This window comes from Anomaloglossus baeobatrachus, chromosome 11 (assembly GCF_048569485.1).
Source record: "Anomaloglossus baeobatrachus isolate aAnoBae1 chromosome 11, aAnoBae1.hap1, whole genome shotgun sequence".
Taxonomy (NCBI): Eukaryota; Metazoa; Chordata; class Amphibia; order Anura; family Aromobatidae; genus Anomaloglossus; species Anomaloglossus baeobatrachus.
The window spans coordinates 127,389,992-127,408,739 of record NC_134363.1 but is presented as its reverse complement, the minus strand read 5'-3'; the positions used below and the strand labels follow the sequence as shown (position 1 = coordinate 127,408,739).

The 18,748-nt window shown below is 48.0% G+C and overlaps 1 protein-coding gene across 1 annotated transcript in view; it reads left to right on the top strand.

Moving 5' to 3' along the window:
• The first annotated feature begins 9,258 nt into the window (after positions 1 to 9,258).
• The window catches only part of WRAP73 (WD repeat containing, antisense to TP73), a 73,878-nt gene continuing 64,388 nt past the window's right edge, over positions 9,259 to 18,748 (top strand). Inside the window, exons 1-2 of the mRNA XM_075329393.1 lie at positions 9,259 to 9,445; positions 13,219 to 13,371. Coding sequence (XP_075185508.1) covers positions 9,377 to 9,445; positions 13,219 to 13,371 — 222 coding nt within the window. The 5' untranslated portion in view covers positions 9,259 to 9,376. The remainder of the gene's footprint in view (positions 9,446 to 13,218; positions 13,372 to 18,748) is intronic.

The following is an 18,748-nucleotide window of genomic DNA, read 5'->3' as shown; positions in this document are numbered from 1 at the left end:
CTCTATACTGTACGGTACTATTAGTTGGGCTTCATACTGTAGGGCACTATTAGTTGGGATTCATATTGTAGGGCACTGTTAGTTGGGCTTCATACTGTAGGGCACTGTTAGTTGGGATTCATATTGTAGGGCACTGTTAGTTGGGATTCATATTGTAGGGCACTGTTAGTTGGGCTTCATACTGTAGGGCACTGTCAGTTGGGATTCATATTGTAGGGCAATGTTAGTTGGGCTTCATACTGTAGGGCACTGTTAGTTGGGATTCATATTGTAGGGCACTGTTAGTTGGGCTCCATACTGTGGGCACTGTTAGTTGGGATTCATATTGTAGGGCACTGTTAGTTGGGCTTCATACTGTAGGGCACTGTTAGTTGGGATTCATATTGTAGGGCACTGTTAGTTGGGCTTCATACTGTAGGGCACTGTTAGTTGGGATTCATATTGTAGGGCACTGTTAGTTGGGCTTCATACTGTAGGGCACTGTTAGTTGGGATTCATATTGTAGGGCACTGTTAGTTGGGCTTCATACTGTAGGGCACTGTTAGTTGGGATTCATATTGTAGGGCACTGTTAGTTGGGCTACATACTGTAGGGCACTGTTAGTTGGGTTTCATATTGTAGGGCACTGTTAGTTGGGCTCCATACTGTAGGGCACTGTTAGTTGGGATTCATATTGTAGGGCACTGTTAGTTGGGCTTCATACTGTGGGCACTGTTAGTTGGGATTCATATTGTAGGGCACTGTTAGTTGGGCTTCATACTGTAGGGCACTGTTAGTTGGGATTCATATTGTAGGGCACTGTTAGTTGGGCTCCATACTGTAGGGCACTGTTAGTTGGGATTCATATTGTAGGGCACTGTTAGTTGGGCTCCATACTGTAGGGCACTGTTAGTTGGGATTCATATTGTAGGGCACTGTTAGTTGGGCTCCATACTGTAGGGCACTGTTAGTTGGGATTCATATTGTAGGGCACTGTTAGTTGGGATTCATACTGTAGGGCACTATTAGTTGGGATTCATATTGTAGGGCACTGTTAGTTGGGCTTCATACTGTAGGGCACTGTTAGTTGGGATTCATATTGTAGGGCACTGTTAGTTGGGCTTCATACTGTAGGGCACTGTTAGTTGGGATTCATATTGTAGGGCACTGTTAGTTGGGCTACATACTGTAGGGCACTGTTAGTTGGGATTCATATTGTAGGGCACTGTTAGTTGGGCTACATACTGTAGTTCACTGTTAGTTGGGATTCATATTGTAGGGCACTGTTAGTTGGGCTACATACTGTAGGGCACTGTTAGTTGGGCTTCATACTGTAGGGCACTGTTAGTTGGGATTCATATTGTAGGGCACTGTTAGTTGGGCTCCATACTGTAGGGCACTGTTAGTTGGGATTCATATTGTAGGGCACTGTTAGTTGGGCTCCATACTGTAGGGCACTGTTAGTTGGGATTCATATTGTAGGGCACTGTTAGTTGGGCTCCATACTGTAGGGCACTGTTAGTTGGGATTCATATTGTAGGGCACTGTTAGTTGGGCTCCATACTGTAGGGCACTGTTAGTTGGGATTCATATTGTAGGGCACTGTTAGTTGGGCTCCATACTGTAGGGCACTGTTAGTTGGGATTCATATTGTAGGGCACTGTTAGTTGGGATTCATACTGTAGGGCACTATTAGTTGGGATTCATATTGTAGGGCACTGTTAGTTGGGCTTCATACTGTAGGGCACTGTTAGTTGGGATTCATATTGTAGGGCACTGTTAGTTGGGCTTCATACTGTAGGGCACTGTTAGTTGGGCTTCATACTGTAGGGCACTGTTAGTTGGGATTCATATTGTAGGGCACTGTTAGTTGGGCTACATACTGTAGGGCACTGTTAGTTGGGATTCATATTGTAGGGCACTGTTAGTTGGGCTACATACTGTAGGGCACTGTTAGTTGGGATTCATATTGTAGGGCACTGTTAGTTGGGCTACATACTGTAGGGCACTGTTAGTTGGGCTTCATACTGTAGGGCACTGTTAGTTGGGATTCATATTGTAGGGCACTGTTAGTTGGGCTTCATACTGTAGTTCACTGTTAGTTGGGATTCATATTGTAGGGCACTGTTAGTTGGGCTTCATACTGTAGGGCACTGTTAGTTGGGCTTCATACTGTAGTTCACTGTTAGTTGGGATTCATATTGTAGGGCACTGTTAGTTGGGCTTCATACTGTAGGGCACTGTTAGTTGGGCTTCATACTGTAGTTCACTGTTAGTTGGGATTCATATTGTAGGGCACTGTTAGTTGGGCTACATACTGTAGGGCACTGTTAGTTGGGATTCATATTGTAGGGCACTGTTAGTTGGGCTTCATACTGTAGGGCACTGTTAGTTGGGATTCATATTGTAGGGCACTGTTAGTTGGGATTCATATTGTAGGGCACTGTTAGTTGGGATTCATATTGTAGGGCACTGTTAGTTGGGATTCATATTGTAGGGCACTGTTAGTTGGGATTCATATTGTAGGGCACTGTTAGTTGGGATTCATATTGTAGGGCACTGTTAGTTGGGATTCATATTGTAGGGCACTGTTAGTTGGGATTCATATTGTAGGGCACTGTTAGTTGGGCTTCATACTGTAGGGCACTGTTAGTTGGGATTCATACTGTATGGCACTGTTAGTTGGGATTCATATTGTAGGGCACTGTTAGTTGGGCTTCATACTGTAGTTCACTGTTAGTTGGGATTCATATTGTAGGGCACTATTATTTGGGCTTCATACTGTAGGGCCCCGTTATTTGGGCTCCATGCTGTAATTGGTGTCATTCTTTTTGTATTTGGTTTTCCTTGTGGCAGTAGAATCAGGTATCACTGACTGTGACTATGATGACAGTGATCGTTGTCTAGCTTCTGATTGTTCTATATAAATATTAATTGTGACTGATATTATATTGTGTTATTATTGCCCTAATGTTTTTTTAATAGTGATGAGCGAGCACTAAGATACTCAGTACTCATGAGCAGGTCGGACTACCGGACAGGCGTGGCTCAAGCACCAAGTATAAGGGAAGTCAATGAGAAGCGACTGGGAAAATGCTTGAGTTTCCCATTGACCTGCATTCTACTTGTTACTTGAGTGGAGCCCATTCGAGCATCCGGCCTGCGCGATTTGAGCAAGGTAGTGCCCGCTCATCACTAGTTATGTGTACCAGCACTCAATCATGGTAGTGCTCACTCATCACTAGTTATAATACCGAGTATCTGAGCATGCTAGTGCTCTCTCATTAGTTATGAGTACCGAGCACCCGAACATGGCAGTGCCCATCCATCACTAGTTACGAGTACTGAGCACCCGAGCATGGTAGTGCTCACTCATCACTAGTTACGAGTACAGAGCACCCGAGCATGGTAGTGCCCGCTCATCACTAGTTACGAGTACAGAGCACCCGAGCATGGTAGTGCCCGCTCATCACTAGTTAGGAGTACAGAGCACCCGAGTATGGTAGTGCCCGCTCATCACTAGTTACGAGTACTGAGCACCAGAGCATAGTAGTGCCCGCTCATCACTAGTTACGAGTACTGAGCACCAGAGCATAGTAGTGCCCACTCATCACTAGTTATGAGTACTGAGCACCCGAGCATGGTAGTGCCCGCTCATCACTAGTTACGAGTACAGAGCACCCGAGCATGCTAGTGCCCGCTCATCACTAGTTACGAGTACAGAGCACCCGAGCATGGTAGTGCCCGCTCATCAGTAGTTACCAGTACTGAGCACCTGAGCATGGTAGTGCCCGCTCATCACTAGTTACGAGTACTCAGCACCTGAGCATGGTAGTGCCCGCTCATCACTAGCTACGAGTACTGAGTACCCGAGCATGGTAGTGCCCGCTCATCACTAGTTACGAGTACAGAGCACCCGAGCATGGTAGTGCCCGCTCATCACTAGTTACGAGTACAGAGCACCCGAGCATGGTAGTGCCCGCTCATCACTAGTTACCAGTACTGAGCACCCGAGCATGGTAGTGCCCGCTCATCACTAGTTACGAGTACTGAGCACCCAAGCATGGTAGTGCCCGCTCATCACTAGTTACGAGTACAGAGCACCCGAGCATGGTAGTGCCCGCTCATCACTAGTTACCAGTACTGAGCACCCGAGCATGGTAGTGCCCGCTCATCACTAGTTACGAGTACTCAGCACCCGAGCATGGTAGTGCTCACTCATCACTAGTTACGAGTACTCAGCACCTGAGCATGGTAGTGCCCGCTCATCACTAGTTACGAGTACTCAGCACCCGAGCATGGTAGTGCCTGCTAATTACTAGTTACGAGTACTCAGCACCTGAGCATGGTAGTGCTCGCTCATCACTAGTTACGAGTACTCAGCACCTGAGCATGGTAGTGTCTGCTCATCACTAGTTATGAGTACAGAGCACCCGAGCATGGTAGTGCCCGCTCATCACTAGTTACGAGTACTGAGCACCCGAGCATGGTAGTGCCCGCTCATCACTAGTTACGAGTACTGAGCACCCGAGCATGGTAGTGCTCACTCATCACTAGTTACGAGTACTGAGCACCCGAGCATGGTAGTGCCCGCTCATTACTAGTTACGAGTACTCAGCACCTGAGCATGGGTAGTGCTCGCTCATCACTAGTTACGAGTACTGAGCACCCAAGCATGGTAGTGCCCGCTCATCACTAGTTACGAGTACAGAGCTCCCGAGCATGGTAGTGCCCGCTCATCACTAGTTACGAGTACAGAGCACCTGAGCATGGTAGTGCTCGCTCATCACTAGTTACGAGTACAGAGCACCCGAGCATGGTAGTGCCCGCTCATCACTAGTTACGAGTACAGAGCACCCGAGCATGGTAGTGCCCGCTCATCACTAGTTACCAGTACTGAGCACCCGAGCATGGTAGTGCCCGCTCATCACTAGTTACGAGTACTGAGCACCAGAGCATAGTAGTGCCCGCTCATCACTAGTTACCAGTACCGAGCACATGAGCATGGTAGTGCTCGCTCATCACTAGTTACCAGTACCGAGCACCCGAGCATGGTAGTGCCCGCTCATCACTAGTTACGAGTACAGAGCACCCAAGCATGGTAGTGCCCGCTCATCACTAGTTACGAGTACTGAGCACCTGAGCATGGTAGTGCTCGCTCATCACTAGTTACGAGTACTCAGCACCAGAGCATGGTAGTGCCCGCTCATCACTAGTTACGAGTACTCAGCACCCGAGCATGGTAGTGCCTGCTCATTACTAGTTACGAGTACTCAGCACCTGAGCATGGTAGTGCTCGCTCATCACTAGTTACGAGTACTCAGCACCCGAGCATGGTAGTGCCCGCTCATCACTAGTTACGAGTACTGAGCACCCGAGCATGGTAGTGCCCGCTCATCACTAGTTACGAGTACTGAGCACCCGAGCATGGTAGTGCTCACTCATCACTAGTTACGAGTACTGAGCACCCGAGCATGGTAGTGCCCGCTCATTACTAGTTACGAGTACTCAGCACCTGAGCATGGGTAGTGCTCGCTCATCACTAGTTACGAGTACTGAGCACCCAAGCATGGTAGTGCCCGCTCATCACTAGTTACGAGTACAGAGCTCCCGAGCATGGTAGTGCCCGCTCATCACTAGTTACGAGTACAGAGCACCTGAGCATGGTAGTGCTCGCTCATCACTAGTTACGAGTACAGAGCACCCGAGCATGGTAGTGCCCGCTCATCACTAGTTACGAGTACAGAGCACCCGAGCATGGTAGTGCCCGCTCATCACTAGTTACCAGTACTGAGCACCCGAGCATGGTAGTGCCCGCTCATCACTAGTTACGAGTACTGAGCACCAGAGCATAGTAGTGCCCGCTCATCACTAGTTACCAGTACCGAGCACATGAGCATGGTAGTGCTCGCTCATCACTAGTTACCAGTACCGAGCACCCGAGCATGGTAGTGCCCGCTCATCACTAGTTACGAGTACAGAGCACCCAAGCATGGTAGTGCCCGCTCATCACTAGTTACGAGTACTGAGCACCTGAGCATGGTAGTGCTCGCTCATCACTAGTTACGAGTACTCAGCACCAGAGCATGGTAGTGCCCGCTCATCACTAGTTACGAGTACTCAGCACCCGAGCATGGTAGTGCCTGCTCATTACTAGTTACGAGTACTCAGCACCTGAGCATGGTAGTGCCCGCTCATCACTAGTTACGAGTACAGAGCACCCGAGCATGGTAGTGCCCGCTCATTACTAGTTACGAGTACTCAGCACCTGAGCATGGTAGTGCTCGCTCATCACTAGTTACGAGTACTCAGCACCTGAGCATGGTAGTGTCCGCTCATCACTAGTTATGAGTACAGAGCACCCGAGCATGGTAGTGCCCGCTCATCACTAGTTACGAGTACTCAGCACCTGAGCATGGTAGTGTCCGCTCATCACTAGTTATGAGTACTCAGCACCTGAGCATGGTAGTGCTCGCTCATCACTAGTTACGAGTACTCAGCACCTGAGCATGGTAGTGCCCGCTCATCACTAGTTACGAGTACTCAGCACCTGAGCATGGTAGTGCTCGCTCATCACTAGTTACGAGTACAGAGCACCTGAGCATGGTAGTGCTCGCTCATCACTAGTTACGAGTACTCAGCACCCGAGCATGGTAGTGCCCGCTCATCACTAGTTACGAGTACTCAGCACCCGAGCATGGTAGTGCCCGCTCATTACTAGTTACGAGTACTCAGCACCTGAGCATGGTAGTGCTCGCTCATCACTAGTTACGAGTACTCAGCACCTGAGCATGGTAGTGCTCGCTCATCACTAGTTACGAGTACTCAGCACCCGAGCATGGTAGTGCCCACTCATCACTAGTTACGAGTACTGAGCACCCGAGTATGGTAGTGCCCGCTCATCACTAGTTACGAGTACTCAGCACCCGAGCATGGTAGTGCCCGCTCATTACTAGTTACGAGTACTCAGCACTCGAGCATGGTAGCGCCCGCTCATTACTAGTTACGAGTAGTCAGCATCCAAGCATGGTAGTGCCCGCTCATCAGTAGTTACGAGTACAGAGCACCCGAGCATGGTAGTACCCGCTCATCACTAGTTACGAGTACTGAGCACCTGAGCATGGTAGTGCTCGCTCATCACTAGTTACGAGTACAGAGCACCTGAGCATGGTAGTGCCCGCTCATCACTAGTTACGAGTACCGAGCTCCTGAGCATAGTAGTGCCCGCTCATCACTAGTTACGAGTACTCAGCACCTGAGCATGGTAGTGCTCGCTCATCACTAGTTACGAGTACTCAGCACCTGAGCATGGTAGTGTCCGCTCATCACTAGTTATGAGTACAGAGCACCCGAGCATGGTAGTGCCCGCTCATCACTAGTTACAAGTACAGAGCACCCGAGCATGGTAGTGCCCGCTCATCACTAGTTACGAGTACCGAGCACCCGAGCATGGTAGTACCCGCTCATCACTAGTTACGAGTACCGAGCACCTGAGCATGGTAGTGCCCGCTCATCACTAGTTACAAGTACAGAGCACCCGAGCATGGTAGTGCCCGCTCATCACTAGTTACGAGTACCGAGCACCTGAGCATGGTAGTGCTCGCTCATCACTAGTTACGAGTACCGAGCACCTGAGCATGGTAGTGTCCGCTCATCACTAGTTATGAGTACCGAGCACCCGAGCATGGTAGTGCTCGCTCATCACTAGTTACGAGTACCGAGCACCCGAGCATGGTAGTGCTCGCTCATCACTAGTTACGAGTACCGAGCACCTGAGCATGGTAGTGCCTGCTCATCACTAGTTACGAGTACTGAGCACCTGAGCATGGTAGTGCCCGCTCATCACTAGTTACGAGTACCGAGCACCTGAGCATGGTAGTGCCCGCTCATCACTAGTTACGAGTACTGAGCACCCGAGCATGGTAGTGCCCGCTCATCACTAGTTACGAGTACTGAGCACCCGAGCATGGTAGTGCTCGCTCATCACTAGTTACGAGTACTGAGCACCTGAGCATGGTAGTGCCCGCTCATCACTAGTTACGAGTACTGAGCACCTGAGCATGGTAGTGCCCGCTCATCACTAGTTACGAGTACTGAGCACCTGAGCATGGTAGTGCCCGCTCATCACTAGTTACGAGTACTCAGCACCTGAGCATGGTAGTGCTCGCTCATCACTAGTTACGAGTACCAAGCACCTGAGCATGGTAGTGCCCGCTCATCACTAGTTACGAGTACAGAGCACCTGAGCATAGTAGTGCCCGCTCATCACTAGTTACCAGTACTGAGCACCTGAGCATGGTAGTGCCCGCTCATCACTAGTTACCAGTACTGAGCACCTGAGCATGGTAGTGCCCGCTCATCACTAGTTACCAGTACTGAGCACCCTAGCATGGTAGTGCCCGCTCATCACTAGTTACGAGTACAGAGCACCTGAGCATGGTAGTGCCCGCTCATTACTAGTTACGAGTACCGAGCACCCGAGCATGGTAGTGCCCGCTCATTACTAGTTACGAGTACCGAGCACCTGAGCATAGTAGTGCCCGCTCATCACTAGTTACCAGTACTGAGCACCCTAGCATGGTAGTGCCCGCTCATCACTAGTTACCAGTACTGAGCACCCTAGCATGGTAGTGCCCGCTCATCACTAGTTACCAGTACTGAGCACCTGAGCATGGTAGTGCCCGCTCATTACTAGTTACGAGTACCGAGCACCCGAGCATGGTAGTGCCCGCTCATTACTAGTTACGAGTACCGAGCACCTGAGCATAGTAGTGCCCGCTCATCACTAGTTTTGAATAATATTTTCTGTGATTTTTCCTGTAACAATAAAGCCTGTAATTTGTGAGTGTACTCCTGGTTACTGACAGTTTGCTAATTTGCAGGATTACTCATTGCTCCATTATCACTGGTGACCGTTATGTGACGGTCTCGTCATTCACACTTTCTACTTATTTGCAGGACTGGCTATAATATTTCGTCGCCCTGCTAATTAGTGGCAGCTAATTCCACGTCCCAGCTGTGAGAGGCGACACCGGGAAAGAGCCCGGGACCCGCTCCCGCCGCCACTCCCGCCTCTCCCCCCCCCTCACTGCCCGGCTGCCGCCTACTTTCCCGCCTCTCTAGCTGAATGCTCCGCCTCCAAAACGTAGCCACACCTCCTTATTATGTCACGTTTTACGTCTTCAAATTCTACACCGCGTGACTCCGCCTATTATTATGCTAATCAGCAAGGACATGCCTTACACATTGGATTAGTCTGCATAGCCACGCCCACAAGAAGTGTCTGAGGCTGTTTAGTGGAGCAAACCTCTCCCTTTCCGCAGCCGATGACGTCACGCGCCCCGCCCACCGGCTGGACATGGCTCCTGCTACCGTGTAACGGAACAGACTGACAAGCATGAATTTCTCCGAAGTGTTCAAGCTCTCCAGCCAGCTGTGCAGGTTCTCCCCCAACGGGAAGTATCTGGTGAGTGCGGGGCAGTGAAGTCGCCTCCAACCGTGGTGGAACTACAACTCCCAGCATGCTTCACGCCAAATGCTGACACTTGTGGTACCGCAGGCGCTTGAGAACCGCAGGTGCATCTGTTCTGAGCTTGATCTGCAGTAATGACCTTACTTAATCACTGCATGGAACATAGTGGACTGTACATAGCGGGGTTACACTCACTGCTCACCTCTGAAGCATCATGGGAGTTGTAGTTCATTAGAGCTGAGGCCATAATCCAATAAATGGTATTAAAGGAGCCTGCATGTCCTCATTCCCAGTGCTGCCCTGGGGGTGGGGGTGGCATTATCCCTTCATTATGTGTTTTATTACTTTTTATATGGAAGGAGTGCCCCCCGCCCGCCCTCCTTATACTATTCGAGGTCATGATGATTTTTATGCATCCATATGAGAGCTTGTTTATTGTTTTGGTCACTTTTTGTGGTTCTTTTTTATTTTTCTTATAATTTTAAGAGGACAAAATGGGGGCGAGGGGGGGGGGGGATCAATCAGATCCATATATCTTTATTAAAGCAGTCGTCCTGGCAAAATGAATTCTTCCCAGTATCTTCATATACAGTCAAGGCCGAAAGTGTTGGCACCTTTTTGTTCCTGAAAATTATTGCAATTACACGCTTTGTTATACAACACAAAAAAAGGCAAACTGGACATAACTTCACACAAAACTCCCAATATAGACCAAATTGGTGACACCTTCCCAAAATGTGGGTTAACAACTTTTGTTTCAAGCTTGTGACATTCGTTCAAACTCACCTGTGGCAAGTAACATGTGTGGGCAATATGAAAATCACACCTGAAACCAGATAAAAAGGGGAGAAGTTGACTCAATCTGTGCATTGTGTGACAACACCTAAGCATGGAGAACAGAAAGAAGAGATCTGTCTGAGGACTTGAGAACCAAAATTGTTGAAGAATATCAACAGTTTCAAAGTTACAAGTTCATCTTCAGAGAGCTTGATGTTCCTTTGTCTACACTGTGGAACATAATCAAGAAGTTTACAACCCATGTCACTGTAGCTAATCTCCATGGATGTCAAAGAAAAATTGATAAACGGTTGCAATGCAGAATAGTCTGGATGATGGATAAGCCCCAATCAAGTTCCAAATAAATTCAAGCGGTCCTGCAGGCTCAGGGTGCATCAGTGTCAGCGTGACGTATGCATCCACATTTGAATGAAATGAAACATTATGACAGGAAACCCAGAAGGACCCCACTGTTTACACTGAGACATAAAAAAACTAGACTACAGATTGCCAAAAATGTACATAAGTAAGCCAAAATCCTTCTGGGAAAGCGTCTTGTGGACAGATGAGAACAAGAGAGAGCTTTTTGGTAAAGCACATCATTCTACTGTTTACCGAAAACGGAATGAGGCCTTCAAAGAAAAGAACACAGTACCTACAGTCAAGTATGATGGAGGTTCAAATATGTTTTGGGGTTGTTTTGCTGACTCTGGCACTGGGGGCCTTGACTGTGTGCAAGGCATCATGAAATCTGAAGATTACCAAAGGATTTTAGGTTACGTTGTAGTGCACAGTGCCAGAAAGCTGGGTTTGTGTCCTAGGTCATGGGTCTTGCAGCAGGACAATAATCCCAAACATACTTCAATAAGCCCCCAGAAATGGATGGAAACAAAGTGCTGGAGTGTTCTGAAGTGGCAGCAATGAGTCTGGATCTAAATCCCATTGAACACTTGTGGAGAGATCTTAAAATTGCTGTTGGGAGAAGACGCCTTCAAATATGAGAGACCTGGAGGAGATTATAAAGAAGAATCCGAAATTCCAGCTCAGAGGAGTAAGAAGCTTGTAGAAGGGATTGATTGCAGTTATGTATTGTAAATGATGTGCAGTCATATATGAAGTTCAGGGTGCCAATAATAATGACAATAATTTTCTAGGAGAATTCTTCATTTTCTGGAACCATTTCAAGGGTGCCAATACTTTCGCCCATGACTGCATTTATAAATAACAGCCGAAGTGATCCTCAACTGTCATCTGCGCCTGGAAGTCATCACTATTCAAGCGACTGGGACCTGTGATTGGCTGTCAAGGTCAGGTGACTCTGCAGCGCATCATTAGTGGCAACAAATCACATAACCCCCAGCCCCCAATTACGGGCTGCAGAAATCGCATAACCCCCAGCACCCGATCACGGGCTGCAGAAATCGCATAACCCCCTGCACCCGATCGCGGGATGCAGAAATCGCATAAACCCCAGCCCCCAATCACGGGCTGCAGAAATCGCATAACCCCCAGCAGCCGATCACGGGATGCAGAAATCGCATAACCCCCAGCACCCGATCGAGGCCTGCAGAAATCGCATAACCCCCCAGCACCCGATCACGGGATGCAGAAATCGCATAACCCCCAGCACCCGATCATGGGATGCAGAAATCGCATAACCCCCAGCACCCGATCACGGGATGCAGAAATCGCATAACCCCCTGCACCTGATCGCAGGCTGCAGAAATCACATAACCCCCAGCACCCGATCATGGGATGCAGAAATCGCATAACCCCCAGCACCCGATCACGGGATGCAGAAATCGCATAACCCCCTGCACCCGATCGCAGGCTGCAGAAATCACATAACCCCCAGCACCCGATCGAGGCCTGCAGAAATCGCATAACCCCCAGCACCCGATCGAGGCCTGCAGAAATCGCATAACCCCCAGCACCCGATCACAGGATGCAGAAATCGCATAACCCCCAGCACCCGATCACGGGATGCAGAAATCGCATAACCCCCAGCACCCGATCACGGGATGCAGAAATCGCATAACCCCCAGCACCCGATCACGGGATGCAGAAATCGCATAACCCCCAGCACCCGATCACGGGATGCAGAAATCGCATAACCCCCAGCACCTGATCACGGGATGCAGAAATCGCATAACCCCCTGTGCTTGATCGCAGGCTGCAGAAATCACATAACCCCATAGAAAATCATTACATCCAATGTTGCAATATGTCGTTGCGATACTTGTCGCATGTAGCGCTATCTTTATTCTACATAACAATTGTGGTGCTACCAAAATGATAGACGTGGTATCATTACTATTGTTCTGTAGGATAAAGTTTAAAGGCCCTGTCACACACAGAGATAAATCTTTGGCAGATCTGTGGTTGCAGTGAAATCATGGACATATTGTTCCATTTGTACACAGCCACAAACCTGGCACTGATTGTCCACAATTTCACTGCAACCACAGATCAACCACAGATCTGCCGCAGATTTATCTGTGTGTGACAGGGCCTTTCCTCTTTGATCTGTCACAATGTGGATCTCGCAGCTGCCAGATGACAATTGCAGTGTATTACACAGTATTCCACTATGTTTTATTTCCTCACCATTAGTAAGATCTTTGCTTGCTGTCAATGAACAGGAACATCTTCTTTTTTTTTTTTACACCCAGAAGCTGCAGATGTGCTACAATTGTATCCGGACCAGACCGACCTTTTGTGTTTACCCGGGTTCAGACGTTTTTTGCGCACATGATTGACTTTGCATGTGAAGATGCTTTTAACAGTGTGCACTCTGGGCTGATTAATTGTAGCAAAAAATCAGGGCAGGTTACGGATTGTGCACACTGGTTACAATTGTAACAAACCCTCTGCTGTGAGAAGTATTGGGTCTGAATGGGTTTTCTGCCTTTATGTTTCCATTCAGAACCGGTGAGGATGACCGTGACATGACGAGGCCTTTTCTCACCTTTTTTGTTTTTCATTCTCAGGCCTCCGGAGTCCAGTACAGATTGGTGATTCGGGATGTGGCCACATTACAGATCCTGCAGCTCTACACTTGCCTGGACCAGATCCAGCACGTCGAGTGGTCTGCGGACTCCATGTTCATCTTGTGTGCCATGTACAAAAGGGGGCTGGTGCAGGTATGTGCCATGAGGTTGGGAGACACGCGTGTGTGTATATGCATACAGTGTGTCCACCCATATCCTATCCACCGCCATTAACTTGAGAACGGCGGCAGCTATAGGCATAGAAGTGGTGTCTAGGTATAGTAAAGTAGCCATGCGCTACGCAATGAAACCACCTATAGCGCCACCTGATGGAAAACAACAGAGTTAGCATTTTTATCTCGAAAACGGAACGAGATAGAGAATAAAAGTGAATTACGAAGTTGTAGGGCATCATCAATTCAATACGAATCTACACCTTGCATACAGAAATGCTCTGATATGAAACCCATGACCCCCCCCTCCCCCAAACATTGAATGCTGGTCACGCATATGGCGCTCATTTAAGATTGATGCTCAAAGTGGCCCCGTCAGCTGCAATGCACATCTGGACTCTGGACAGCATACTGTATCTTGCTGCACGCTGTGCAATATGGTGGGTGACACGTTTGCACAAGCATCTGTGATACGTTGTCGTAGGTCGTGCAATGTTAGTGGAGGGGTCACATACACCTGCTGTTTGATGTGACCTCACAGAAAGAAGTCCAATGGGGTCAGGTGAGGTGAGCGTGGAGACCACGCCACACAGCCACCATACCCAATGACTTGTAGGAAGGTCTCCATGAGGTATCGCTTCACGTCCGCAGCCTTGTGAGTTTTACACGTTCTAATCATAGCATTTCTGTATGCAAGGTGTCAATTCGTATTGAATTGATGATGCCCTACAACTTTGTAATTCCCTTTTTTTTCTCTATCTCGTTCCGTTTTCGAGATAAAAATGCTAACTCCGTTGTTTTCCACCAGGTGGCGCTATAGGTGGTTTCATTGCTTAGGGCATGGCTACTTTACTATACCTAGACACCACTTCTATGCCTATAGCTGCCGCCATTTTCAAGTTAATGGCGGTGGACAAGATATGGGTGGACACACTGATATATATAGATATAGATAGATAGATATAATATGGATTTCCATTGCATGTATTCTGTCCAAAACCCTTGATCAGAGATATGTGGAAACAGAGCCGCACAGCAGCCGTCTATCCCTCTGCTTTTTTAAATGATGGTGACGGCAGCTGATTGTGTGGGGAGAACTTTAATTCCAGTGCTTCAATTTAAAGGGAATCTGTGACCCCCAAACTGCAAATACAGCCACTTAAAGATCTACATAAGGAACTTAGCACATATTAAAATCTAGTAACTTACATGTTAGTGTGATAATTTTTCCGTAACTAACCTTTAATCCATATGTCATCCACACAGGCCGGCATTGGGGTCCTGCACAGGCGCACTTTGATCTTCGCTGCTAAGGGCAGATCAAAGTATTGTAGTGTGCATACACTACAATACATGTAAGCAAATTACAGTAATTTGATCTGTCCTCAGCAGCACAGACAGAAGTGTGTGTGTGTGTGTGTGTGTGTGTGTGTGTGTGGAGGACCACTATGCCGGATGTGTGGATGACATGGGACGCGTCATCCACACTGGGTTGGGTAGAAGGAGGACAGAGATTGCAGCAGAGAGGAGGCACCGGACCGGAGAGCAGCGACACCCATCAGACCAGAGTGCCCCATAAGTAAGTATTCTAGAAGTGTTTTTTACATTATACAGCATGGTCTGGGCTCTTATATACAGTATTCTGGAATGCTGTATATAAGAGCCCACTGGTGGTGGCCGCAGCTTATAAGGGACAAATCTGGTGACAGGTTCTAAGCTCAAATCTCTGTTCCTACACTTGCACACTGACACTGGAGGAGTCCAGTGTGCACTCGCAGTGCCAGTTCAGATTTGCACTTGATGTTGGTACGGGTGTGCTCTGATCTCAATTTTTTTTTTTTCTGAAGGCCACAGACTGGCCTTTGTTGTTTTGTTGGTTTTTTTTTTTTTTTGTACATGCAGTTTGGAGTTGTAATATTTTATCTAGTTCAGATATTCAAGTAATTTTTGCATTATTTTCCTTTAGTTATTGTGAAACCTGGGACATTTATGTCATTGTCATACTTTTTTTTATCCCTTTTTTTTATTGGTGGAAAAATAAACTAAATGCGTGTCTGCTTTTCACTTTTTCTGTATGACCATGAGGTGCTGCTAAAAAGATTTAAAAAAGTTTTCCCCTTTCTGTAACAATTATTTATGGGATACGTTTTTTCCCAATAAAAGCAGAGCTAGTAACAGCGATTTGGATTGACAGTGGCATTTTTTTTCCCCCTTTGTCCCTCCTCCCATCCTTTCCCCCAAAAAAGGTTATAAAAGACCTTTGGGGGGAAATATCAATATTTTGAAAACATTTTTTTTTTCTTGGCCTCCCCTATAACTGGGGCTGGTATACCATCCCCATTTACAGCAGAAATGCAGTCGCCTTGTTCAGTGCTGTGTACACAGCAATCGAGAAGGAAGCGACTGTACTAAACCATCTCTGCCTTCTCTCCGGGGAGTCTGGCTGTGTCTGACAGACAGTTCCCCACTCCGGCATCTGTTGATGTTTTAGAAGTTTGCTGCAGAACGCGGACTGTCTGAATGTTTATTATGTAGGGACAGTCTGGAGGTAGTTAAAAAATAGTCCTAGATTAATGGACTGATAAGAAAATAAAGACTAACATGCGTGCTGTTAAACTGTTACACTTTACACTACTGCTCCACTTTAGGCGTCTGTGTATACCAGTTCTCTAGTAATGACATGTTTTGGTACAAGTGAGCGCTGTAGACAGTCGCTGGCCTCAGTGGTAATGCTGATAACCGCCTCAGCCAGTAATTGTCTGCAGTGGTCGCGGGTTTTGGATTGGGACATCATTTCTGATGCTCTTTATACAAAGACTATTGGAGAGCAAGGGAGAGGCAGTGGCTGTAACAGGTAAGGGTGCACTCAGACTGCATGATTGGCATCGAGCCTTCATAAGAGCGCTTCTTCGGTGTAAACAGGTTGCTGCTCACTCAGGGAATGAGCAAAATGCTTGTTCGTCAGGTGAAACGATCTTTAAGCTTGCTTAATGATTAGCGATCTTGGCTGCACGTTGTCCTGCGTGAGCAGGGATAATTAGTCGGGCACTACCAAAAACAGTTACAACCTATGGGCATGTGTGAGCTTCGTAAGAGCGGTTGTCCTGCCTTAACATGTACTTAAATGACCACCAATCCACATCTGTGAACTGTGAAGCAGATTGACAGTCGTTTTGGGCACAAATTGTGTTCTGTAATCCAGACCTTTAATTTTAAAGCTTTACCTATCTGTGGCTCATTTTTTTAAGTGACTGGTCAGTTTCATAGCTTAAGGGGGCTTTACACGCTACGACATCGCTAATGCGAACTCGTTGGGGTCACGGAATTGGTGACGCACATCCGGCCGCATTAGCGATGCCGTTGCGTGTGACACCTATGAGCGATTTTGCATCGTTGCAAAAACATGCAAAATCGTTCATCGGTGACATGGGGGTCCATTCTCAAAAATCGTTACTGCAGCAGTAACGAAGTTGTTCCTCATTCCTGTGGCAGCACACATCGCTCCGTGTGAAGCCGCAGGAACGAGGAACCTCTCCTTACCTGTATCCCGGCCACAATGCGGAAGGAAGGAGGTGGGCGGGATGTTATGTCCCGCTCATCTCCGCCCCTCCGCTTCTATTGGGCGGCGGTTCAGTGACGCAGCTGTGACGTCGCTGTGACGCTGAATGAACCGCCCTCTTAGAAAGGAGGCGGTTCGCGGGTCACAGCGACGTCGCAGAGCAGGTAAGTAGTATGACGGGTCTGGGCGATGTTGTGCGGCACGGGCAGCGATTTGCCCGTGTCGCACAACAGATGGGGGCGGGTACGCACGATGGCGATATCGGTAACGATATCGCTGCGTGTAAAGCGGCCTTTAGACTTCCACTTGCTGGGAATGTGGTGCTCTGCCGAGTAATGCGGCCCTTTTAGCTTTTCCCTTAAGATGTCTTTATCCCCAGCAAGTGTACAGTGCCTTCCGTAGTGAAGGGATGCGGTCTTTGTAACCTAGGTTGGAAAAAAAGACCCCGGTCCATCTAGTTCAACCTTCCTCCACCAGTTCTACATTTTTGTCATAAAGTCATTTATAACCCACAATGTTGTGTAGTGATGAAATCATCCTGTCCTTTTTTAAAAGCTGTTATAGTATCTGCCATTACCACCTCTTGTGGTCGGCATTCCACAGTGTGACTGCTCTAACGGTAAAGAACCCTTTCCTATTTAGCTTCTCAGTGTGTGTGCAGCTGACCACATCTGACATGTCACTTAGGGGTGCTTCACACATAGCGAGATCGCTACCGAAATTGCTGCTACGTCACGGTTTTGGTGACGCAACAGTGACCTCATTAGCGATCTCGCTATGTGTGACACTGAGCAGCGATCTGGCCCCTGCTGCGAGATCGCTGCTCGTTACACACAGCCCTGGTTCGTTTTCTTCAAAGGCGCTCTCCCGCTGTGACGCACACATCGCTGTGTGTGACAGCGAGAGAGCGACGAAATGAAGCGAGCAGGGAGCAGGAGCCGGCATCTGGCAGCTGCGGTAAGCTGTAACCAGGGTAAACATCGGGTAACCAAGGGAAGCCCTTTCCTTGGTTACCCGATATTTACCTTCGTTACCAGCCTCCGCCGCTCTCACGCTGCCAGTGCCGGCTCCTGCTCTCTGCACATGTAGCTGCAGTACACATCGGGTAATTAACCCGATGTGTGCTGTAGCTAGGAGAGCAGGGAGCCAGCGCTAAGCAGTGTGCGCGGCTCCCTGCTCTCTGCACATGTAGCGACGTTATGATCGCTGCTGCGTCTGCTGTTTGACAGCTAAGCAGCGATCATAACAGCGACTTACAAGGTCGCGGTGACGTAACAGCGACGTCGTTGTCGCTGTCGCTATGTGTGAACTCAGCCTTACCCTCCAGCCTCTATACATTTGGATTATGAGCAGTATTCTTGGACTTATCTATTAGAAGGAACGTTATTGTCTGACATCAGACAGTAGATTGTTCTATTACGAGGCTGACAATGACTGAGCTACAAATTACAGCTCCCCAAAGGCAGACATAAGCCTTAGGGTATTTGCGCACGTTGCTTTTTACCTGCTTTTTACCTTCTTTTTTGCTGCTTTTTCTTCTGCGCTGTTTAATGCCAAAATGGATGTGTTCTTCTATTCAAGCAAAGTCTATGGGAATTTGGGTTTCTTGTTCACACTATGTTGTTCAAAATGCTGCCTTTTTGTGGCAGAACTTTGGTCAAAAACTCAGCTTTGCAGTGCAAAACCCAAATGGCAAAAACAATTGACATGTTGCTTCTTTGAAAAGCTGAGTTTTTGACCAAAGTTCTGCCACAAAAAGGCAGCATTTTGAACAACATAGTGTGAACAAGAAACCCAA